This window comes from Dipodomys merriami, unplaced genomic scaffold (assembly GCF_024711535.1).
Source record: "Dipodomys merriami isolate MVZ:Mamm:240054 unplaced genomic scaffold, mDipMer1.0.p SCAF_143, whole genome shotgun sequence".
Lineage (NCBI taxonomy): Eukaryota > Metazoa > Chordata > Mammalia > Rodentia > Heteromyidae > Dipodomys > Dipodomys merriami.
This window is the reverse complement of record NW_027202749.1, coordinates 1,494,966-1,519,880: the sequence shown is the minus strand read 5'-3', so window position 1 is coordinate 1,519,880 and position 24,915 is coordinate 1,494,966. Positions and strand designations below refer to the sequence as shown.

At 44.4% G+C, this 24,915-nt stretch overlaps 1 protein-coding gene across 1 annotated transcript in view; it reads right to left on the bottom strand.

Annotated features, from left to right (window-relative positions):
- The window catches only part of Fam193a (family with sequence similarity 193 member A), a 122,539-nt gene that overhangs the window by 68,862 nt on the left and 28,762 nt on the right, over nucleotides 1-24,915 (bottom strand). Inside the window, exon 2 of the mRNA XM_070021706.1 lies at nucleotides 3,900-4,142. Within this exon, the coding sequence (XP_069877807.1) occupies nucleotides 3,900-4,124 (225 nt within the window). The 5' untranslated portion in view covers nucleotides 4,125-4,142. The remainder of the gene's footprint in view (nucleotides 1-3,899; nucleotides 4,143-24,915) is intronic.

Below are 24,915 nucleotides of genomic sequence, written 5' to 3'. Positions count from 1 at the left end.
CCGGGGACGAGAGGCTGGGAGAGCCTCCCCACGACACTTCCAGGAAACGAGGGCCGGCAGACACTCCGGAGGACACAGCCCTGGTGGCAGCAGAGGCCTTTGGCATGTGAGGAGAGTGGAGGCAGATGCTGGAGGACATTTACTTTGCACCGTCCTCTTTCTTGCAGTTTCCTGTGCAACACAGAATCGACTGAGCAAAATGACAGCATACATGTGTATATAAAACAGCAGTCATGAATCAAACAAGCATACATGTATATATAAAATAGTAATGAGTGAAACAACGTGAAAAGAATGGTGTCTCAGCCGTGAGCTGGTGGCTCACGCCTGTAATCCCAGCTGTTTAGAAGGCTGAGATCTGAGGATTGTGGTTCAGAGCCAGCCCTGGAAGGAAAGTCCATGAGCTCTTAACTCCAATGAACCACCAGAAAACCAGAAGTGGTGCTGTGGCTCAAGTGGTAGAGCACTTACTTGCCTTGAGCTGAAGAGCTGAGGGACAGCATCTAGGCCCAGAGTTCAAGCCCCATGACTGACAAAAAAAAAAAAGAATGGTATCTTAAAACTAAAGGCTACTTTGGTTTAAAAGAAGCACAAATACAAGAAACTAAAAAATCATATCTACAAGGAAAACTAGAATTGAAAATGGATTCCCACAAACAATTCTGTAGCTGTAACTTTGGTGGTGTCCCAAGAGTACGAGGAGACCTCCTCCAAGAGAGAACCTGAGAGCCACTAAGATACAGCCAAGGAAGCGAGCCTCAGAGAAAAGCATCAAATGGAAGGCTTGTAAGGAAAAGCTTCTGGGCTCTGGGCAGGACATGAGGCTGGGAATGAGCAGCTATCCAGGAAGAGGTTCTAGAGCAAACAAGTACGATTGTGAGGCAAAAAGAGAGCCCCACTTATCTGATGGAGGGGCTTCTCTATTACACAGACTGTCTTCGAGGTGGCAGTCAGCCCTCAGTTCTGCCCGGGGGTGGGAGGAGGAAGGGGGCCTGGGGAGAAGAGCAGACTCAGCTCTGACTACCTCAGGACCATGGAGAACAGAGTGACAGGGATATCCAGATGAATGACAAGCCCTTCTAAGGTGAAAGGGGGACACACTTACTCTTTCTCCCCTGGCAGAGAAAGGAAGGTGGAAGAAAGTCACAGAAGTAGGAACAGGCGCATTTTGCCAGTGTGGTGAGCATCAGTCAGGGACGGTGTGCACCCCAGGAGGGCCACCTTCCTTCGACAGGGAACGGAAGCTTTGGTGGACGGGGACAGGTACCTGTGCCCAGGTCCAGGCCTGATAAACTGCTGCTTGTTAACAATGTGGAGTCTGGCTGCAGGCAGGGACAAGCTCGCACAGGGCCGCTCCCACGTCAGGTCTGACAGAGCCACCACCAGAGACAGCCAAGTAGAAAATATGCCCCAGCCACACAGACCCAGGAGGGATACACTCTGCTAGAGACGGTCCAGCACAAGGGTGCCCTGAGCCTCCAGGGTCACAGCAGGGGACCACACCAGGGCCCTGCCATACACCCCTGGCACATGACCAGACAGTGACAGAAGCAGAAAACAAGTGCAATACTTAGGAGAAATGGAAAGGACAATTTTACACAAAAAGAAACAGGAAAACATTTCAACTCATTTTAGAAGTCCTTAAGGACATTACAAGATAAACAGACTACCAGAAGTTATCTTTCATAAGGGTACAGTCCTTACCAAATTTAGACAAACCAATGTGGCAACATGTCAAAGGATGTATACAAAAAGATGTGTGCAAAACCGTTCACAGCTGCTTTTCTGTGAACAGGCCCAGCCAGGTGCTGGGACGTATGGCTTAAGTGGCAGAGGCCTTACCTAGCACGCGCAACACATGAGGTTCAATCCCCAGTACCACCGAAAATAAGAAAACACAATGACGGAACCAGATCCAACACTCCAACAGCGCCAAGGACTGTTCATTAATGGGGAGACAAGTGAACCGGCAGAGCAGCGACACACTGCAGCACCATGTGACAGGTGACAGAGATTCCTGTGATGCTCTCAATAAGAGCAGAACTATAGAGGAAAAAGACAAATATGAAGCCAGGCATGGTGGTCCATGCCTTATAATCCTTGGAAGTCTACCTGGTCTACAGAACGAAATCTTGTCTTACAGAAACGGTAACATTCAAAACCACACACACACACACACACACACACACACATACAAGTGCATTAGTGAAAAGACTTATGAATTAAGAATGCTATGATGGTGGCTCTAACCTGCAATCCTAGCTACTCAAGAGGCTGAGATTTGAGGATCAAGGTTCTAAGCCAGCCTAGGCAGAATAGGCTATCTCTGTGAGACGCTTATCTCCAGTTAACTAGCAAAAAGCCAGAAGTGGACGTGAGGCTCAAGCGGCAGAGCACCAGCCTTCAGTGAAAAGGCTCAGGGACAGGACCCTGGCCTAAATTCAAACCCTAGTATGTACACGTGTACACACACACACACACACACGCACACGCACACATGCTAAGTGAAATAGAAAAAAAATCACAAGTAATACTAAACAGCTTTCAATTAAATAGTAAAGACAAAACCAAATACTTCTGTGTACACAGAAAGTTACGTGAAAAATGGTAAAAAAATAGAAGTGGAAAACAAGGATCATGAGTTCAATGCCAATCTGGACTATGTAACAAGATCTGTCTCAAAAAACAAGGAGAGAAGGGACAGGTAGGACTAGGGAGAAGGACAGAAGTGACTCTCATCACCAAGTATCCGACACGCAAAATGGAAATGTTACAGCTGTAACCTCCTTGCACAACCTTTTGAAGTAAAGAAAACACATATATGCACGTATACATATAATCTAAGGGTAATAAAGAGTCAGATTATGTTCTCTTTAAAATTTCTAATGAGGAAGTTACATATTGTTCATTTCTTTGACCAGTTATTACTCATTAAATATTTTAGGCACAATTTATGTCAGGCCAGATATAGTTCTTTTCTTGGTTAAAATAAATACATAAATAAATGAAAATAGCTGCCTTCATAGGGCTTAGATTCCAGCAAAGAAGGAAGACAAAATAAGTAAGCAAATGTAATATGTTAGAAATAGGTTTAAGGACGAGCAATGGGGATCTGTGGGAAGGGGGTCAAGATTGAAGTTGATTTCTAGTCTGACTGATAAACACGAAGGCCCCAGGGTTAGCTACAAAACTGGCACTGGAGTGTCCAAATGCTGCTTTCCAGGAGCCGCTGGCTGAAGAAGGCAAGGGCTGGGATGTGGGCAGCTACCGCCACAGCAGCCAAACATGCCATCAACTGCCGCTGGGATTACCCCAAGAAGGAAGGGCAGAGACTACCTCTTGTCACCGGCTGCATGTAGTGATGGGTCAGAAGAAGGAAAACAGCTGCTTGCAACCAAGAATCAAGGGGGAGAGAAGACCCTAGAATGTGGGTATTCAAATGGCTGCAAAAGCCAACTCCCAACACACAGCTCTGAAAGGCCTTTTTGGGAGCCAGTGTCCACCATTACTCAGCCTGCGTCAAGCATCAGATCAAAGTGGCTTCCATTAAAGCATAGCAGGGAATCTCAAAGGGTTAGGACAGACCTGAGACCTGCATCTGGGAAAGGACTCAGGCAGTTACCAGCCCACAGAATTGTGTAGAACGAAACACACAAAAGCCTTTAAGCTTTTCAGGAAACTGCATCACCAGGAAAATCCTGAGTCTAGACTAAAAAGCCAAAAAGCACCTTGAAGGTCACCATTGGGCCAAGGCAGGGAGGGACACCCCAGAGGATGGACGTGGGTGAGCAGACAGTGCGGGGTGGAGCACCCTGGCGGAGGACGCAAGCTGCCAGTTAGCCTGCAGCCCACAAAGGAGGCGCCATTCCATTAGCCTGCCCCCGTTGGCAGCCACTCACCGGCTGGTCAAGGCTGCCGTGCCTTTCCTCCTCCTCCACGGTCCTCCGGCAGTCTGGGCACACCCACAGCGGCAGGTGCAGCACACTGTCCCCCTTGGGAGCCATGGACAGGGCCAATTTGCTCGCAGTCTTAACGCCACTCTCTAATAATGAAGAGTCTTTCCGTTCACTTCTGCATAGAAGACAATAATCCCCAGCGGGGTAGGGTGGTGTCCTATGATTCATGCCAAAACTAAAAGGAGTCTGGAATAGAAAAAAAAAAAATTCTATTTTCAAAACCTGATCCACAGAACCAAGATTGTTAAAAGATCTATACAGTTCTAAAATAGAATGCACATGTATGTTTATACAGTACAGCATAAAACAGGAAACTTGTTGAATAAAACTGTGCTCAGTGTTGTAAAACAGTAACTCCACACAGAAAACCTTAGCAAATTGCCTCTTGATTCTTCACCTATACTGCTGTGTCCATCCTCCCAGAGGATACTGCTAGCCTGACTTTCAGACCAGAAGATGGCTCGGGGGCGACCTCCCGCGGTCTGCTGTGCTGTGAAACTACCATGCGGAGGATGTGGGCTGGGCTGGCGTAAGAGCACCACTGAGGACTGCTCCTGAGCATTCCACTGGGCACTTCCTTCCAGTGTAACTTATCATTGGCTACCTGGTTCCATGACTGCTTTTTCAAGCAGTTCCCTACTGTGGGGTGAAGCCTGAGGAAGACGCAAGGTTACCAACTCTGTATTCTATCCCGCCTTAGGGGTTTGAAACACCTGAAGTCCCCATCAGATAAGGCCAGGCCCTGCAGGTCCAGGGGACCCAGGGCAGTGGGTTGCAGGACCAACACTGCTCTGGCCCTGCTTGGAGCCTTGGCATAGGGGGAGAGGGACACACAGAAAAATACCCCAAGGTCTCTCCTGCCACTGCAGTGTCCCTGATGCAGACAAAACGGTGGAGGGGGGAACAGGGCCTAGGCTGCTGCTTCAAGACTACTGTGACCTTTCTCAAAGTCTCATCTCTGTCCAGAGGCCTCTCTGGTGGTGCCCTGTCCTGCCAGCTCCACAGCAGCTGGCTCTGTAGGGAGAACCCTGTGCTATTAGGGACACTCAAGCAGACCAGGGATGACAAGGCCTCACTGGCATGCACACTGGGCACTTCCTTCCAGTGTAACTTATCATCTTTCTGTGCAGGTGCCAGGGCTTGAATTCAGAGGTCTCTCCCTCAGTTTGCCTGCTCACACCTCGAGTGCATATATAGGTTACATGTTTTCATAAATCAACGGTCTAAACTGCACACCACAGTCACCTCCACAAGGTTCTGTGGGTGAACCACACAGCACAGCAGCTACCTGCGTATCTAGAGGGCAAGGACAAAGAACTGGGTATCATCTTCAGCAGCATTCTGCCAGGCTGTAGACCTTACAACCCTCACCACAGAGTCTAGGACAGCAGTGTCTTCTGTGCCTACAGATCTCAGCAATCTCCTTTATAATCCCAAACTCACATTGATTTAGCCCTGATAAAGCCATCTCTTCCTACTGCAGACTCCGTCTTACAACACTAGACTTCCCAGGTGCTCACCACAGAAGACCCTGGGCTCCACAGCTGCCAAAGTCCAGGATGGACATTTTAGTGTGGCAGTCACACTGACCCTACACCTACACTCACCATTCACCTAGAGCGTGCAAGGATCCCCAATCAGAAACGCTAGGTCTAGAAATATTTCAGAGTTGTTCAGATTTTGGAATAACAAAATATATGATATCTTACAGATGGGACCCAATACTTATGGTTATGAAAAAAATTGCTTCCTGTACACAGAGACAATGTTATACAGAACTTTTCAATGCATCAGTGTTATAACAACCATCATGAGACCAGGTATGGAAATTTCCTCTAGCAGTGTCACGTCAGTACTGAAAAAGTTTTGAAGACAGGAATCAGTGGCTGACACCTGTAAACCTAGCTGCCCAGGAGGCTGAGATCTGAAGATCACAGTTTGAAGCCAGCCTGGGCAGCAAAGTCCATGAGACTTGTCTTAGTGAGCGTGTATAAGGTCTTGAATTCACTCTCAAGCAATAGGGAAAAAATGTGTATTTATAGGCATACAATTAATTAATGCATTTATTTATTCTGGCTTGTACTGTTTCCCATAAGAAGTCTGCTGTTTGGTCTTTGTTCCCTCATATATAATGTTCCTCTTTCTTCTGACTACATTTAAGTTTTCTAAATCACTATTTTCAGCAATATAATTACGATGTGTTACAATACAGTTTTCTTTCTTCCTGGCTCCTGTTCTTGAGGCTTATGAGCTTCCTAGATTTATGAGTCTATAGCTTTCATCAAACTAGAATCTTTTTTAGCTATTACTTTCAAATATTTTTTTTATCCCACCTATAGCCACATAATATACTTCTTTTTTTTTGGGGGGGGGGGAGTCCGGTCGTGGGACCTGAACTCTGGGCCTGGGCGCTGTCCCTCAGCTCTTCAGCTCAAGGCTAGCGCTCTACCACTGAGCCACCTTCCCAGCCCCACATGATATACTTTTTTTTTTTTTGGGGGGGGGGTGTTCCAGTCGTGGGGCCTGAACTCTGGGCCTGGGCGCTGTCCCCCAGCTCTTCAGCTCAAGGCTAGCGCTCTACCACTTGAGCCACAGCGCCACTTCTGGCTTTTTTTTTTGTTGTTGCTTATATGGTGCTGAGGAATTGAACCCAGGACCTCAGGCATGCAAGGCAAGCACTGTACCACTGAGCCACCTTCCCAGCCCCCACATGATATACTTCTAAGGACTGTTTACAAAGCACTGTTTTGACAGTATATAGAAAAGGCTTTTAATAAAATTCACTATCTACTTATTAATGAAAGCACTTCTAATAAACAAGGATGCTATGGTCATTTCCTTAAGCTGATGAAGGCCATCTTATGAAGGCTTAATAACACAGAATACATATAGAGATAGAAGTTTTCTCTTTACTACTCAACATGACACTGGAAAGAGCCCAACCAGTGCAGCAAAGAAAAGACCTAATGATTTTTTTTGGGGGGGTCCGGTCGTGGGCCTTAACTCTGGGCCTGGGCGCTGTCCCTCAGCTCTTCAGCTCAAGGCTAGCGCTCTACCACTTGAGCCACAGTGTCACTTCTGGCTTTTTTTTTTTATGTGGTGCTGAGGAATCGAACCCAGGGCCTCAGGCATGCAAGGCAAGTGCTCTACCACTGAGCCACCTTCCCAACCCCAAGACCTAATGATTTAAAAAGCAAAAGGCGAATGTTTTATTTGCAGATATGCTTACATATGTAGGAAACCCAAAAGATATAATTAAGCAAGACTATGGGCGTGGTTCATATGGCACAGCCTTTGTCTATCAGGCCTGGGCAGAGAAAAAAATGAATGCTATAAATCATGTTGAGCGAGGTAAGCCAAGAGCAAAAAGACAAACGTTACATGGTCTCCCTGATAAGTGGATGCTAAATCCAAAATGTTAGGTGATATGACAAAACTAACAGGACTTAAGAAACAAAGAACTTCCACTCATCTGGTCGAACCACTACTAAATATCCCCATGCTGTTGATCACATGTATGGTGTATATGTGTACACCGTTATATGTGATAGACCATGATAGACAATTTGCTCCAGGAAAGTTAGATGAACTTGTGACTTTAAATGAGCATCATTATTCCACAATACTGTGAAATTTGGGAAATTATGTAATCATCACAATTAAAAAAAAAAAAAGAACCTCGGGGAAGGTGGGGAGGGAAGGGATGGTAGGGGGAAAACAATGGAGGGGGTAACAATGCTCAATAGGATGTGTACTCATTACCTTGCTCATGTAACTGTAACCCTCTGTATAGTATCTTTACAATAAAAAATTTAAAAAAATAAATAAAAAGGCTAATGAATGCAAAAGTTGAAAAAACACCAACTGTATTCCCATATACTAACAACTGAGGGAGGGAAGCTGGGAGAGGAGAAGGGCACAGGAAAGAGGGGGAGGGGTGGAAGAGGAGGAGGGGGAAGGGCACAGGAAAGAGGGGGAGGGGTAGAAGAGGAGGAAAAGGAGGAAGAGGCTGAGGTGGTGGCAGCCAGGCACTGATGACTGTGGTCTGAAGCCAGCCCTGGCAGGAAAGTCTGTGAGAGGCTTATCTCCAACTAACTAGCAAAAAGTTGGAAATGGAGCTGTGGCTCAAGTGGTACAGACCTGGCCTTGAACAAAAAAGTTCTTAAGCCCTGAGCTCAAGCCCCGAGTATCAGCACCAAAAAAAAAAAAAAAAGGGGGGGGTGGTGGTGGTTCAGAAGTAGGTAGAGATGACTCAAGTGGTAGAGTACCTACTTATCAAATGTGAGATCCTGAGTTTAAACCCAAGTACTGTTAAATTAAACTCCAATACCAAGAAAATTACTCAATGACCAGACTAAATAAAAAAACAAAAAGAAATATAACTCAATTGAGAGCATATGGGTGAACAACTTTCCAGAAAAGATATCCAAATGATCAGCAGACATAGGAGAAGGCAATTTCACATGTATTCAGAGAAAATGAACAGTTAAGACAAAAATCTACTAAGGTAAACTAAACTATAAAACAATGCATTTTTATGTACTGTAGGTTAATAATATAACTACTTTGGGAAACAGCATTTTATTAAGACTGTAAAAACACATACTCTATAAAGTCCAATAATTCATCCTATATTTATTTTCCTACCTCATATTAAATCTTGTATGCTCCAAAATATATGTCAAAGTACATTCACATCAGCCCCAAACTGGAAATAATTAAATCTTGTATGCTCCAAAATATATGTGAAAGTATATTCACATCAGCCTTAGATTGGAAATAATCCAATTTTCTATCAACTTAAGAACTGTATATTCACTACTCAGCAATTAGACAAACGGTTGCTACATTCAAAACAAACCTTAAAAATACTGTTGAAGCAAATGCTGGCAGGGATGTGGGGAAAAGGGAACCCTGCTGCACTGCTGGTGGGAATGGACACGGGTACAACCACTCTGGAAAGCAGTCTGGAGGGTCCTCAGACACTAAACACAGACCTCCCCTACGACCCAGCCATACCACTCCTGGGCCTCTACCCTGAGCATCATGAACAGGACACCTGCACCTCCATGATCACTGCTGCTCTCTTCCCAATAGCCAAACACTCCAGATGCCCCACAGTAGATCCCAAAAATGTACCTATATACAATGGAATTTTACACCGCCATAACAAAGAACAAAACGGTATCATCTGCAGGGACATGGATGGAGGGAACTACAACAATCATGTTAAGTGAGGTGAGCCAACATCAGAGACAAGCGGTGCATGTTCTCCCTGATATGTGGAAGTTGGATTTAAAACTTAACGAATATGACAAATTACACAGAATTCTAGATACTCACAGAGTGAGACCAAAAGAGGAGACAGTCTTAGGAGAAGATCATCAAGTTGTATTACCCAAGAGCCTCTTCATATGTACATAAAATAATATACACACTAAAACAAACTCCTAAGATAAGGAAACAAAAGGACCTTTTCTTGTCTTTGTTTTCTGATGACTCTGTGTTCTTTACCTCATATACAGTGTACACTCATGCACATCTGAGGGAAGGTGGGGGGAGGGCACAGAATCAGTGGAAAGTGGATGAAGTGTACAGCAGCACAGCTCACAGGCTGCACTCGGCAGGGATGAAAGTGAGCCCCGCAGCTCATGGGCGGAGATAGGAGGGCAGGACGGGAGAGAATGAAGGAACAGAGGATACCGTTCAAGAGGAAAGAAACATACTTATTCCCTGATGAGGTAATACGGCTCGTAAAGGTAATTCCATTGTATTATCACCTCTAAAACAATAATAATGCAATTCAAAAAAATACTGTTGAAGGACAGAAGCCATATACCAAATCTTGTATTGCTTCCATTTATAAACAAGTCAAAATAGGAAAACAATAGTGTTGGAGCGCAGGTCTAGTGCTCCGGGGTGGAGAGAAAGGAGAGCTGTGGTTAGGAAGTTCCTTTAGTGGGCTTCAAATCCGGACAATGTTGTTTTAACTGAATAGCGCTTACGCCGGGGTCAGATCGAAAGAATTAGCAAAGCTGTACATTTGTTTTCTGCCTTTATTGTACTAAACAGTAAAAAAGCTTTCTCAGAGAAATTTCAGACAAAAGGGCAATGTACTTGTTATGGTATTTAGCCCAAAAGCAACAGGCCAACTGAACATGGTTGAAATCTCTAAAACAGGTACAGGCAGAATTACAGCCATCAGGCCTGTGAGACCCACTGCCCCCACCACATACTTGAACTCACAATTACCAATGGTGCTGGAAACGACCCTCCCCCTGGACACTGCTGTTTCCCCAGGAACTGAAGCCGGCCATGCATTTGCTCACCCTCTTTCCCTCTACTCCAGTAACCTTTGCAGCACCCCCGCCCCAACCAAAACCAAACCAAACACAACAACCAAAAAAAAACCATGTTTCCCTTTCTTGGAATTTGTTTTGATAAACAGAGGAGATAGGCGTTTGGATTCTTCTTCATATACTCTCCTTTCATCAATCTGTGTGTAAGTCCATAAAGTCTTCATTTTTAGAAGTATTTTATAGCAAGTTTCCACATAAGAGAAAACATGCACTGCGGGTCTCTGCTTGCAACTTGACATGATTTATTCTAGGTCCATCCATTTCCCTGCAAAAATGTAACATTATTATGGTGGGTAAGTAAAATTCCAATGTGTATATGTACCACACTTTCTTGATTCACTCATCTATTGTAGGGCATCTGGGCTGTTTCTATAACTTGGCTATTGTGAATAATGCAACAATGACCGTGATGTGTAGGAGTCTTTACCATATCCTGACTCGTGATGTTCTGGGCAGATGCCCAGAAGTGGTCTGGCTGGATCACAGGGGAGGTTCCATGTTTAGGTTTTTGAGGAATCTCCTAACTGCCTACAGAGTGGTTGTACTACTTTACACTCCCACTAACAGTGCAACAGGGATCATTTCTCCCAACATCTGCACCAGCATTTGTTGTTCAAATTCTTGATGTTGGCCAGCCTAGCTTGGGTAACGTTGATCTGCATCTCCTTTATGGCCAGGGGTGTTGAGCATTGTTTACTGGCCATTCTCCTTCTTCTGAGGAGTCTATTTCATTCCGTTGGCCATTTATTAATTGGTTTATTAGTTTGGGGGGGGATTAATTTCTTGAGCTCCTTGTATATTTTGGATATTAGTCCCTTGTCCATCTGCTGGCTTATCTTTCTAGTTTTATGTCCTTTGTGTGCAGAAGGTTTTTATTTCCATCTAATCCCATTTGTCAAGTATCTCTCCTATTTATTGTATGCTTGGGACTCTTTCCAAAAAGTTCCTGCCTGCTTGGCTCATGCCTACAATCCTAGCTACTCAGGAGGCTAAGATCTGAGGGCAACAGTTTGAAGCCAGCCTGGGCAGGAAAGGCTCTGAGACTCTTATTTCCAATAAACTACTCAGAAAAGGCCAGAAGTGATGTTGTGGCTCAAATGGTAGAGCACTAGCCTTCAGCAAAAAAACAAAAACAAAAACAAAAACAAAAACAAAACAAAACAAAAAACACCCAAAAACAAAAACACCCAAAATACCAAAAATTCAGGGACAGCACCCAGGCACTGAGTTTAAGCCCGTGACTGACGTCATGTTTCTGGTATGCCAGCCATCTTGCAATAGGTTTCAAAGTTTCAGGTCTTTGAGTTGATATTAATATGAGGTGATAGACAGGGATACAATTTTAGTTTTCTACATATGGACATCCAGTTTTCCCAACACCAATTATTGAAGAAGCTCTCTTTTTTCCACAGTGTATCTTTGGCTCTCTTGTCAAATACCAGATGACTTGTAAGGATGTGGGTTTATTTCTGGGCCTGTTAGTCTGTTTCACTGGTCTTCAAGCTATTTTTGTTCCAGTATCAAGCTGTTTGTTCTTGTAACTCTTTTTTTTTTTTTTTTTTTTTTGTCGGCCGTGGGGCTTGAACTCTGGGCCTGGGCGCTGTCCCTCAGCTCTTCAGCTCAAGGCGAGCGCTCTACCACTTGAGCTACAGCGCCACTTCCGGTTTTCTGGTGGTTTATTGGAGATAGGAGTCTCACGGTCTCTCCTGCCCGGGCTGGCTTTGAACCGCGATCCTCAGATCTCAGCCTCCTGAGTAGCTAGGATGACAGGCGTGAGCCACCAGTGCCCGGCTTGTTCTTGTAACTCTTTAATAAATTTCTATGTGTGCTGGTTGTGGGACCTGACTTCAGGGCCTGGGTCCTATCCCTAAGCTCTCTTGTTCAAGACCAGTGCTCTCACACTTTGAGCCACAGCACCATTCCAGTTTTCTGGTGGTTAAGTGCAGATAAGAGTCTTACAGACTTTCCTGTCCAGGCTGGGCTGGAAACCTCCAGCTAGGATTATAGGTGTGAGTCACCAGTACCCAGCTAGTGAATTTTGAGTCTGGAATTATATCACCAACACTTTTTGTTTCTTGCCTAAAATTGCTTTGTCTATTTATTTGCAGCATTGTTTCATTCCATTATGAATTTTTGGATTGTCTTCTCTATCTTGATGAAGGGCATCATCAGGATTTTAATGGGAATTTCACTGAATTTGTGCGTCGCCTTTGGCAGTATGGCTATTTTCACAGTAATTGCTCCCATCTATCAACATGGCAGGTGGTTCAATTTCCTGATGTCATCTTCAATTTGTTTCTTCAGACTTTTTTTTTTTTTTTTTGTCAGTCGTAGAGCTTGAACTCTGGGCCTGGGCGCTGTTCCTCAGCTCTTCAGCTCAAGGCTAGCACTCTACCACTTGAGCCACAGCGCCACTTCTGGTTTTCTCAGTGGTTTATTGTTTATTTTAGCATAGGTTTTAAAAGTAACCCCTCATATCTTTTGGATTTTTCTGGATGTTTGCTGTGTTTTCCTTTATCTTCTCTAATCGTTTCATTTGAGACTTGTGTCAATTAGCTAGGAGTATGTCTATCATATTGGATTTTTCAATGGACCAGCTTTTTGCCATGCGCTGGTTGCTCATGCCTGTAATCCTAGCTACTCAGGAGGCTGAGATCTGAGGATCGCGGTTCAAAGCTAGCCTGGGCAGGCAAGTCCATGAAACTCTTATCTCCAATAAACCACCAGAAAAACTAGAAGTGGCGCTGTAGCTCAAGTGGTAGAGTGCTCGCCTTGAGCTGAGGGACAGAGCTCAAGCCCAGAGTTCAAGCCTGAAGACAAAAAAAAGGAACCAGTTTTTTGTCCTGTTGATTCTATATACAGTTTGTTTTAGTCTTTAAGTCAAATGCTGCCCTAGTCTTTACTACCTCTCTCCATCTAGTAGTTTGGGTTTGGCGTGTTCCCGATTTTCTATCCACTTTACTTGCATCTTGAGGTTATTTACTCAAGCACTTTGTTTTCTTTATGTAGACACACAGAGCTATGAACTTTCAACACTACTTTGGCTGTATCCCACATCTGGTATAATGTGTTTTCATTTTTCATTGGATTGTAGGAATTATTTCTTCAGTAACCCACCTGTTATTCAACAGTGTGCTGTTCAGTCTCCATGTGTACGAGTGTTTTCTGTGTGTGTGTGTGTGTGTGTGTGTGTGCGTGTACGTGCGTGCATGCATGCTAGTCCCAGGGCTTGAACTCAGGGCATAGGCGCTGTGCTGTCCCTGAGCATTTTTGCTCAAGGCTAGTGCTCTACCATTTGAGCCACAGCACCATCTCTAACTTTTTGGTGCTTAACTGGAGATAAGAGTCTCAAGATCTTTTCTGCCCAGTCTGGCTTTGAACCATGATACTCAGGAGGCTAAGATTATAGATGAGAACCAACAATGCTAGCTTTCTGTTGTATTATTTGCTGCTGAGATCTAGGTAAATTCCATTGTGATCAGATAGGATGCAGGAGTTACCTCCATTCTTTCATATTTGCTCAGGCTTGTTATGTCCTAGGATATGATCAGTTTTGGAGAAAGTCCCAGGGGCTGCTAAGAAAGATGTGTATTGTGTGGCTGTTGAAATACTCTGTAGGTGTCTATTATGTCCATTTGGATTATGATGTCACTTAATTCAGAGACTTCTTTGCTAATCTTTTGTTTGGCTGACCTGTTTTTTGTTGAAATTGGGATGTTAAAAGTCTCCCAATATTACGGTGTTGGAGTCTATCAATTTTTGAAAGTCTAAGAGTATTTGTTTAATGTATTTAGGTGCTGCTTTTTTGATCATGATACTGACCACTGTAAACTCCTCTTAATGGGTCATTCCCTTTATTAATATGTAATGATCTTTTGTCTCTTCTTACTGATTTTAACATGAAGTCTATTTTCAGGTAACAGTATGGCTACTCCTGCCTTCTTGAAGAATACATTTGCTTGACAATCTTTTTCTATCCCTTCACTCGGAATTTGTGTTTGGCAGTGAGATGTTTCTTGAAGACAACAAATGGTTTGTATCTTGTTTGATGATCCAGGCTTCTAATTTATGTCTTTTGACTGGGGAAAAGAAGGCTGCTGATGTTTATTACAATGGAAAGATATGACATATTTCTGTCATTTTGATTTTTTTCCTGTAGTTTGCTTCCTTTCTCTTCCTGTTTTACTAAACTCATCCTCTAGTGTTTTTATTCGTTGCTCTATTTCTTTGACTTCTTCATTTAGTATGTTTCCTTAAGAGTACTGCTGGATTAATGTTCTGGAATTCCTTCAGTTTTTACCTTGGAGGCTTTAGTTTCTCCATTAATTGTGAATGATAGCTTCACTGGGTACAACAGTTTTAGGTTGGCAATTGTTGTCATTCAGAACTTGAATTATGCCTCTCCAAGCTCTCCTTGCATTCAGTTTGTGTGGAGAAATTTGCAGTTATTCTAATCATCCTGCCATTGTCATAAAGATCCCTCTTTAATTCCTTTGGGTTGAAGGCATGGCTCAGGTGGTACCACATCAGCAAATGAGTATAAACAACCTATCAAGGGGGCTGGGAAGGTGGCTCAGTGGTAGAGTGCTTGCCTTGCATGCATGAGGTCCTGGGTTCGATTCCCCAGCACCACATAAGCAAAAAGAAAAAAAACTGGAAGTGACGCTGTGGCTCAAGTGGTAGGGTGCTAGCCTTGAGCTGAAGAACTGAGGGACAGCGCCAGGCCCAGAGTTCAGGCCCCACGACCAGACCCAAAACAAAAAACAACATTATCAAGAGCTCAAATTCTAGTCTTGGGGGGAAAAAAAAGATCAATTCTTTGTTTTTAAAGTCCGAAGGTTTCTTTGCTGGTCCTGTATGCTAGGAGTTCTGCACACCTCTGTCAGATAGGTGAGATTCTCTTTCTTGAGGTTGGGAAAGTTTTCTGTTATTATCTCCCCATCTATCCCCAACATGCATAGATCTGATCTTCTGGCGGGGCTGCATGTGCTAGTTCCTGAATGTCTTTGCTATGTTGGGATTGATTTTTCCACGTCTAGCTTTTCATTCGAATTCCTCTGCTTTACCTTCAACTGCTGATAACCTGTTTTCAACTTTTGTTCCATTACATATGCCTTCAATTGTGCTTTGTAATAAGGAGATAGAGCTCCTTCATTCTTCTGAGTTCTTTCTCGATAGCAATGTATGTCCATCATTTCCTTTTGCTTTTTGTCCACTTTTTTTCTAATTCTTTTAGCTGTTCACAGATCTGTTCTTTGTTTATTCTTGCATTTCACTGACCATTGGTAATTGCTTTAATCATTATTTTCTTTAGCTCTTCTTATTCTTCATTTTCACTTAGGTTCCTTGCTCCCTGTGCTGTTTGTGAGCGTGTTTTGTTTGTTTATGCATTTTTGTGATCTTTTGTTGAGACTTACTCATCTGGGTTCAGAGTTTGCTAAGACTAGTCACAGTGAGTTCAGTCATGGGGAGCTGCGGAGTCATCAGCTGGAAAGATTAGGATGTTAAGACAAGGGAAGTGTGGAGAGGAATCGTTTTTTCAGAGAGATCACTCCCAGTGTTGGATCAGAGACGGGCAGCAGTTTCCTGGTAGCAAGCGTTTGTTCACATCTGAGTATGGCAGCCCATGGGTGGGCTCCTGCGCCTGCGCTTCCTCCTTTCATACTTTTATCTTCGGAGATGAAGGCATGTTGTTGTCTGCTGGTGAGGCAGGCCTATGGTATGTTACTGCCACATCCTTGCTGCTTACAAAGGAATATTGGGCAGGGACAGTGTGTGTGTGTGTGTGTGTGTGTGTGTGTGTGTGTGTGTGTGTGTGTGTGTGTGTGTGTGTGTGTGTGTGTGTGTGTGTGTGTGTGTGTGTGTGTGTGTGTGTGTGTGTGTGTGTTCGTTCACACGTGCAGGTCCAGTTTGTGTGTGTGTGTGTGTGTGTGTGTGTGTGTGTGTGTGTGTGTGTGTGTGTGTGTGTTTGTTCACACGTGCAGGTCCAGTTTGGGTGTGGACAGTGTGTGTGTGTGTGTGTGTGTGTTCACACGTGCAGGTCCAGTTTGGGTGTGTGTGTGTGTGTGTGTGTTCACACGTGCAGGTCCTGGGCCTTCAACTCCGGGCCTGGGTACTGTCCCTGAGATTCTTTTCAAGGCCAATGCTCTACCAGTTGGGCCTCAGTGCCACTTTCAGCTTTATTTGAGTAGTTTATTGGAGACAAGAATCTTATGGTCTTTCCTGCCTGGGCTGGCTTCGAACCACAATCCTGAGATCTTAACCTCCTGAGTAGCTAGGATTACAGGTATGAGCCATCAGCACCTGGTTCAGTTTAGCATTTTTTAAAAGTATGAATTAGTAACTATCAATGGGAAAGGAGAGGGTTAACAGATACAGGAAACAGCTGCTACCCCTAGGCTTGCAACAGAATGTTCACAGAGAAGTTAATCTGAAAAGGTCCCCTCCACCCAGACCTCTCCTCTCCACAATGGAGCTTCAGGTGTCACTGGGGAGAAGTGACTTCAGTTCTAGGATGGAAAATTTGCTGAAATGCCTCAAAAGGCGTCCCCAGGAAGAGAACTGCCCTTGGGGAGCACCAATGAAACATTCATCAGAAGTCAACTTCTGTACACCCGGCTGAGTCAGGAGGATTGAGAGTTTAAGGCCAGCCTGGGCTGCAAAACTAGATAATGCCTCAAAAAAACTAAAAAATTGGTTTTTAAAAAATGCTCTGGGCTGGGAAGGTGGCTCAGTGGTAGAGTGCTTGCCTTGCATACATGATGTCCTGGGTTCAATTCCTCAGTACCACATATGCAGAAAAAGCTGGAAGTGGCGCTGTGGCTCAAGTGGTAGAGCGCTAGCCTTGAGCTGAAGAGCTGAGGGACAGCGCCCAGGCCCAGAGTTCAGGCCCCACGACTGACCAAAAACAAACAAACGTAAGTTCCTCCTGAGGTCTGCAGCTCCTGTGTAATGCCTTTGCACTCCGGGTGTCTGTACACAGGCTGTGGGAGCACCTCTGAATACCCCGCACTGTCACTGAGACCAACAGGATCACGGAGAGAGGAAGGCTCCCCAGAATCCGGAGGAGAAGCCCTCCCCTGCAGTGCTCCAGAGCAGCCCCTGCTGCCAAATCTCATCTTCACCGCTGGCAAGAGAAATGTGTGTAGGTAACAGCTCCTGTGACATGGAGGGCAACGAAGGGGCAAGAGTTGCTAACCGGTACACACTTCCGCTCACGTGCATGTTGTACTGACATACTGCCTCTCAGTTTCACATTTACTCTTTTGCTTACTCAGTAAAAAATGAAGTTACCAAAAACGCACTTAATATTTCCAACCTTCCAAATATCCTCTCTCGGCCGTGTAGGCACTGCGGAGTGCGGGCTGGTCCCCCAGGGCTTGCAGGGCAGACTGGGCACCTCACAACGATGGCCCTTGTCAGGTCTGCTGAGACAATCATACTACCTACTGCTAGCCCAGGACAAGGCCCAAAATTCAGATCCCTAAGTATGGTTTGTGTTGAGTGTATGAGCACTGCCAACAGGGGGAGCTGGAGGGATAGCTCAGGAAGAAAGGGCTCCCTGTCAGGGTCTGTAGTGCCAGCAGCACTTGTGCTTCTGCTGCCCGGCTCAGACTGCCGGACCCTGGAAGCAGCGGTGTACGGGAGGATGACCCTGCTCCCCTCAGACAGGGTCCCTCGTGCAGTGAGTCAGCTACCCAAGCTTCATCCCACACAGTGCCGAGTCCTACACAGTACCTGGCTATCAAGCCTTCCCAGTAGACCCCAGGCCTCACACTTGCAGGCATACTGTGACTGCTCCTCTATGCCCACCCCCAGGCTCGGCTCACCTGGCCTAGCCCTGCCTGCCTGAGGGTTTCAGGCCAGGTCAGCTGTAACTGTATCTTCTCCACAGCCCCCAACTCCAGACCTGGGGGGAGAGCCCTTCCATGTGTCACTGGTTTTGTACTAAGAGTCTCACTATGTAACCTGGCTTTGAATGGTAAGATTATAGCCAAGTACCACCTTACCAGTCTTAACTATTTCCTTTCTTGGGTACTATCCATCAGCCCCAAAGGCCTTTAAAGCCTTCTCTTTTGTGCTAAGCTACCCTCTGAATATACCTTAATAATGCTTTAATATCTCTAAGCACGGGGGCACACATCTCTAATTCCAGCTACTTAGCTGAGGTATGAAGAGAGCATATTTTAAGGCCAATCTGGAACATATACTCTCAACAATAAAATGAATTATTGAATATGTTAAACTGCCCTGTTTAAATGACTGGGGTTTCTTTCTTGTCGACTGGACCAGATTGTGTACCACATTTCTCAACATCACTATCTACGGGGCCAAAGAGCTATTATAGTGCAACAGTGAGATGATAAAAGTGAGGGTTACCAGAGGATTCACTCATTCTGTCACACACTCATCATCTGAAGCACATCTGTAATGTCATGACTCAGGCGGTGGGAGGATGGTTTGCACACAGAAGTTTGAGAACAGGGGCTGGGAAGGTGGCTCAGTGGTAGAGCGCTTGCCTTGCATGCCTAAGGCCCTGGGTTCGATTCCTCAGCACCACATAAGCAAAAAGAAAAAAGCCGGAAGTGGCGCTGTGGCTCAATTGGTAAAGTGCTAGCCTTGAGCTGAAGAGCTGAGGGACAGAGCCCTGGCCCAGAGTTCAGGCCCCACGATTGGACCCAAAAAAAAAAAAAAACCAAAAAACAAACAAACAAAAAAAGAAGTTTGAGAACAGGTCTGGGTACCCTAGAAAGATCTCATCTCAGCAGCAGGTGGGAAACCATAAGAAGCAGTACACAATTCTAAAGAAATGACCAATATGTGGTACTTTTCTCTTATGGTCTGTTAAGACAGACTTGGGAAAGAAGGATTTACAACAGAGCAACAACTCTCACTATTATACTTACCCACCAACTCAAAAAAAGTCTCCCTGCAAGGCCCATAGGGTCTGACAGTTTGTAAGTATTAATATCCAAGAGATAAATGGTTGTACGAGACAACAGAGCTCAGTGTGTCAAAGGTAAGCCTGACCATCTGGACTCCTTATGCCTCTCAGCCAGAAGGCTGAGGCGAGAGTCCCAGTGTGTCAACTGGGATGGGTCAAGGCAGAACCACTAAGAATTGGGAATAAGATTTCAGCAGTATCTCATCAAGTTTAGAAAAAAAAAAAAGCAAAAAACCCTGACCGGACACGATCATGCTGAGGGAACATGAAGGGAACATGAAGCAGGTTTGCAAAAACTACCTATATCTAAACTAAGCTTCCTTCCAAAATGTTGATATCTCTTCCAAGTATAGTGACATTAATGCTGGCACATTTTCCAGCCATCTGAATCATCTGAATTTGTCATAAAACACAATGAAAAAATCAAAACAGTACCTAAGAACCATGAATCCCTCCCAGACAAAATATAATCAGCAAGACACTTGTCTTCCTATCTACATATAAAATGTATGCAAAATCAAGAACATACAGGGGAGGGAACAAAGGTAGTAAAGGGGTAATAAACTTGAACATACATATATGCACATATGGAAATAATACAATGAAACTTCTTTGTACAATTAACAAACGTTAATTCTTTTTTTAAAGAGCATATTAGAGTAAGTTAACAGGGGCAGACTAGCAGACTGACTCTCCTGTCTTATCTCTGCCAGCTGTCATCAACATGAGACTGACAACTAGTCTGAGTGCAGAGTCAGAACTATAGAAAAGCAGCACTGTGAAGAGCTGACCCTCTAAGCCAGAATGCCTGAGATCCAAACGCCAAGAAGTCGCTTCACTCTGCGGAACACATTCTCTTCAGACAGAGTTACTTCACAGTGTTCTGAAAACACTGTTTTACAAATAAAATGTATAAAAAGTATTTTAAAATTGAATTAATTTAATGACAGAAAAAAAAGAAACTGTGCCTGTCTCACATGCACACGTGCACGCACACATGTGTGCATGCTGTTTGGGGTTGGGTTTGAACTTAGGGCCTCACACTCTTCCTTAGCTTTTTTGCTCCAAGATGATGCTTTATCACTTGAGCCACAACTCAACTTCTGGCTTTTTGCTGGATACAGATAAGAGACTCTCAAGTTTATCTGCTTGGACTGGCCTTGAACCTGAGATCTCAACTTCCTGAGTCGCTCAGGATGACAGTCATGCTTTGGCTCAGTGTCAGAAGTTTAAGGCCATGACAGCTCTGTGGCTCCGTGCCTGTGGGGGTCATGGAGCATCATGCTGGGAATGTGGAGTCGAGGATACCTGTTCCCTACCTCCAGGTAGTGGGAAGCAAAGACAGAAAGATGGGCCAGGAGCCCAATCCAGAGAAAAGTACTTAAAGCAAAAGTAGTTAAGCAAGAAAAGTAGTTACAAATTGGCATTAGTTCTGTGGCAGAGCATTTCCTTATCCCTGCCTTCCAACCTGGTCACCTACCCCAGGCACAAGGGGGGAGGGAAAAAAAGTAAAAAACAGAGGCAAAAAAGTGAAATATGGCAAATCCTACTGGACTGTATAGTTACAATGTTACAACGTTAAAACAACTACTCTCACATGCTGTGCCAGAGATTTGAAAATAAACTTGGGAAATCTAAACATGATGGACAAGTGACAGGATGACACAAGAAATAAAAACAATACCAGGGGAAGCATGGACATAGCTAAGTACCAAGTCTAGGGCTGCGACCCAGAACATCACAACAGCATATTAAAGAGAAAGAGAAGTAAATAAAGTTTTTTCCCCCCTAATTTTTAACTGACAGTATTTCATAGGTAACTCCAGTTTCAATACACAAATATATTACGTAGTATATCTTTCTCACATATTTGCTATTACTTGAGGTGAAAACATTCAAATTCCTTTCTTCTAGGGCTGAAGATGTAGCTTTTGTCTAGGTGTCACAGAAATGGGGGAAGGGAACGAAGGAAACAAGGAAGAACTTCAATTTCCAGAACTTAGGAGGCTAAGGCAAAAGGATGAAAGTTCAAGGCCAGTCTAGGCAACATAACAAGATCCCCTTTGTCTAGACAGGAGCTGGTAGCTCTTGTACAAGCTCTGGAGGATCCCAGTTTTCTGCCAAGGCAGAAAAGTCTGTGAGATTTAATCTCCAAAATAACCAGCAAAATACAAGGCTGGAGGCATGGCTCAAGTGTTAAGAGGACAACCATGCAAGCAAACTGAGCAAGAGCAAGGTTCTGAGTTCAAACTCCAGGCACAAAATCCTTTTCAAAATAATAAAGTACATTACTATAAAATCCTTTTCAAAATAATAAAGTACATTACTATTACCTAAGGTCATCCTACCTTACAGGACTCCAAAAACATAATGTTACCCTCTAATTGGAACTTAGCAACTGCTAACCTACCTCCTCCCCCCCCCCCCCCCCCCCGCAATACTCTCTGCAGCCTCTGCTAACTCCCACTCTACAACTGTGTGTGTGTGTGTGCTGGTCCTGGGGCTTGAACTCAGGCCTGGGTTCTGTCTCTGAGCTTTTCTGCTCAAGGCTAGACCTTACCACTTGAGCCACAGCTCTATGTGGCTTTTCTTTTTTTTTTTCCTGTCAGTTGTGTGGCTTGAACTCAGGGCCCAGGTTCTGTCCCTGTGCCTTTTTTGCTCAAGGCTAGTGCTTTACCACTTTGAGCCACAGCACCATTTCTGGCTTTCTGGTGGTTAATTGGAGATAAGAGTCTCACAGATTTTTTTTTTCCTGGGTTGGTTTTGAACCATGGACCCTCAGATCTCAGCCTCGTGAGTAGCTAAGATTACAGGCATGAGCCACCAGTGCCTGGCCACTTTCAGTTTTATGATGGTTAGTTGGAGATAAGAGTCTCATGGGACTTTCCTCCCCAGGATGGCTCTGAAAAAAGATTCTCAGATCTCAGCCTCCCGAGTAGTTAGGATTACAGGTGTGAGTCACTAGCTACCATTCTTCTTTTGATGTGTATGAAATCAACTTTATCAGAGTTCACATCTGAGTCAGATCATTTAATATTTGTCTCTCTGTGCCAGACTTATGTCAGTTAGCATAATGACTTCCAGTAAATGACAAGGTCTCATACTCTATAATAAGATTATACTGCATGTGTGTTCACATTTTCTTATCTATTCATCTGCTGATGGACACTGAGGTTGACTCCTCATCTGGGCTAATATGAATAATGAATGGTACAACAGACAGAGGGATGCAAAGTCCCTTACACATGCGAACTTCTTTACCTGGCTTCTTTATTCTGGATATACACTCAAGCTGTGGGACTGCTGAATGGCATGAGAGTTCTAAGAAGGAAGTTTAAAAGCCAAACAAAACAAACATCAAAAATGTTTAATTAAATAAATGATTATCAAAACGGATTCAGAAAGAATCATTAAGCCTAGACCAATCTCAGCTACTGAAAGGGTACAGATCAGGAGGTTAGCAGTTCAGGGCCAACATGGGCATAAAGTCAGTGGTTTAGGTCTGTAATCCTAGCTATTCAAATGGCATAGGGAAAGGAGAATCATAGTCTGAGACCAGCCCCAAGCAAAAACACTGCCTCTATCTGAAAAAACAAAAAACAAAAAATAACAAAAGTAAAGCTGTAAATCCTAGCTACTTGGGTGGCTGAGATTAGAAGGATAGTAACTTGAAGCCAACCTGGGCATAAGCGTTCATAAGACTACTTCTAAGTAGGAAAGCTAGACACAGAGATTACACCTGTTATCATACCAGATGGGAAGGCTAACATACAGGACCACACTCAGGCACGCACCTGGGTAGAAACTGAGACCCAATCTCAATCTCAACAAATAACCAGCAACTGCTGAGCACTGGTGGCTCCGCCTATAATCCTTGCTACTCAGGAGGCTGAGATCTGAGGATTCCAATTCAAAGACAGCATGGGCAGGAGAGTCATCAAACTCACCTCTCCAATTAACCAACAGGTGGAAGCAGAGCTGTAGAGAGAGTGGCAGAGAGAAAACCTGCTGTGAGGTATACCTAAAATATTTAAATGACTTCAAGAGACCTTTGAAAACGATATAACCAAACTCGCCTTTCGCTATGTCCCGCACTTTCTGACATGAGCAGTATAAAATACTTTTGTTGTTGTTGTTGTTGGAAGTGGGGCTTGAACTCTGGACTTGGGTGCTGTCCCTCAGCTCTTCAGCTCAAGGCGAGCGCTCTACTGCTTGAACCACAGCGCCACTTCCGGTTTTTTAATGGTTAATTGGAGATAAGAGTCTCACAGACTTTCCTGCCCGGGCTGGCTTTAAACTGTGATCCTCAGATCTCAGCCTCCTGAGTAGCTAGGATTACAGGCGTGAGCCACCGGCACCCAACTATAAAATACTTCTTGTACTGAATTAATCATGGACCTGACATATTCAAAAGAAGGATGTCAATTCAATAGTGTCACTGTTCACATGGCAAGAAAACAACAGAAATCTGAAATGAGTAGTCAAAAGTAGACACATTCATTAAATAAAGGACTTCTAGACAACATCAGGCACTAAATCCTTGCTTTGGCAAATTGAGAATATTATACCAAAAATATTCTACCAAAAACAATACACATGTTGGGCGCTGGCGACTCACACCTGTAATCCTAGCTACTCAAGAGGCTAAGATCTGAGGATCTCAGTTCAAAGCCAGCCTAAGAAGGAAAGTCTGTGAGACTCCTATCTCCAATAAAACTCAGAAAAAGTCAGAAATGTGCTGTGGCTTAAGTGATGGAGTGCTAGCCTTGAGCTCATAGAGGCTCAGGGACAGAGTCCAGGCCCCAGGTTCAAGGCCCAGGACTCGCAAACAACAACAATAATAATAAGCATTACGCTTGTGCCTCTAACAGTCCTCAAACTTCTGAGGTATTTTAGTCTTCATGTCAGCTAAAAACCTCAGATAAGGGGCTGGGAAGGTGGCTCAGTGGTAGAGCGCTTGCCTTGCATGCCTGAGGCCCTGGGTTCGATTCCTCAGCACCACATAAGCAAAAAAGGGAAAAAAAAGCCGGAAGTGGCACTGTGGCTCAGGTGGTAGAGCACTGGCCTTGAGCTGAAGAGCTGAGGGACAGGGCCTAGGCCCAGAGTTCAGGCCCCACAACCGGACCCAAAAACAAACAAACAAACAAAAAAACCCTCAGATAACAGAACCTCAGCCGAGATCCAGAGGATCATGATTCAAAGTCATTCTGGGAAGAGATGTCCGCAAGACTCCATCTCCAAAATAACCAGCTAAGTTGGAAGCGTGGCTTAAGTGGCAGAGCACCAGCTAAGCCAGCAAACAAGCCATATAGAAGTACCAAGCCCTGGGCTGGGAAGGTGGCTCAGTGGCAGAGTGCTTGCCTTGCATGCCTGAGGCCCTGGGTTCGATTCCTCAGCACCACATAAGCAAAAAGAAAAAAGCCGGAAGTGGCGCTGTGGCTCAAGTGGTAGAATGCTAGCCTTGAGCTGAAGAGCTGAGGGACAGCGCCCAGGCCCAGAGTTCAGGCCCCATGACCGGACCCAAAAAAAAAAAAAAAAAAAAGAAGTACCAAGCCCTAAGTTTAAATGCTGGCACCAGCAAAAAAAAAAAAAAGTCTGAGATCAATACCCGTAAACCAAGTCTAATAAAGTCAAGCAAACACATTCAACCTTGAAA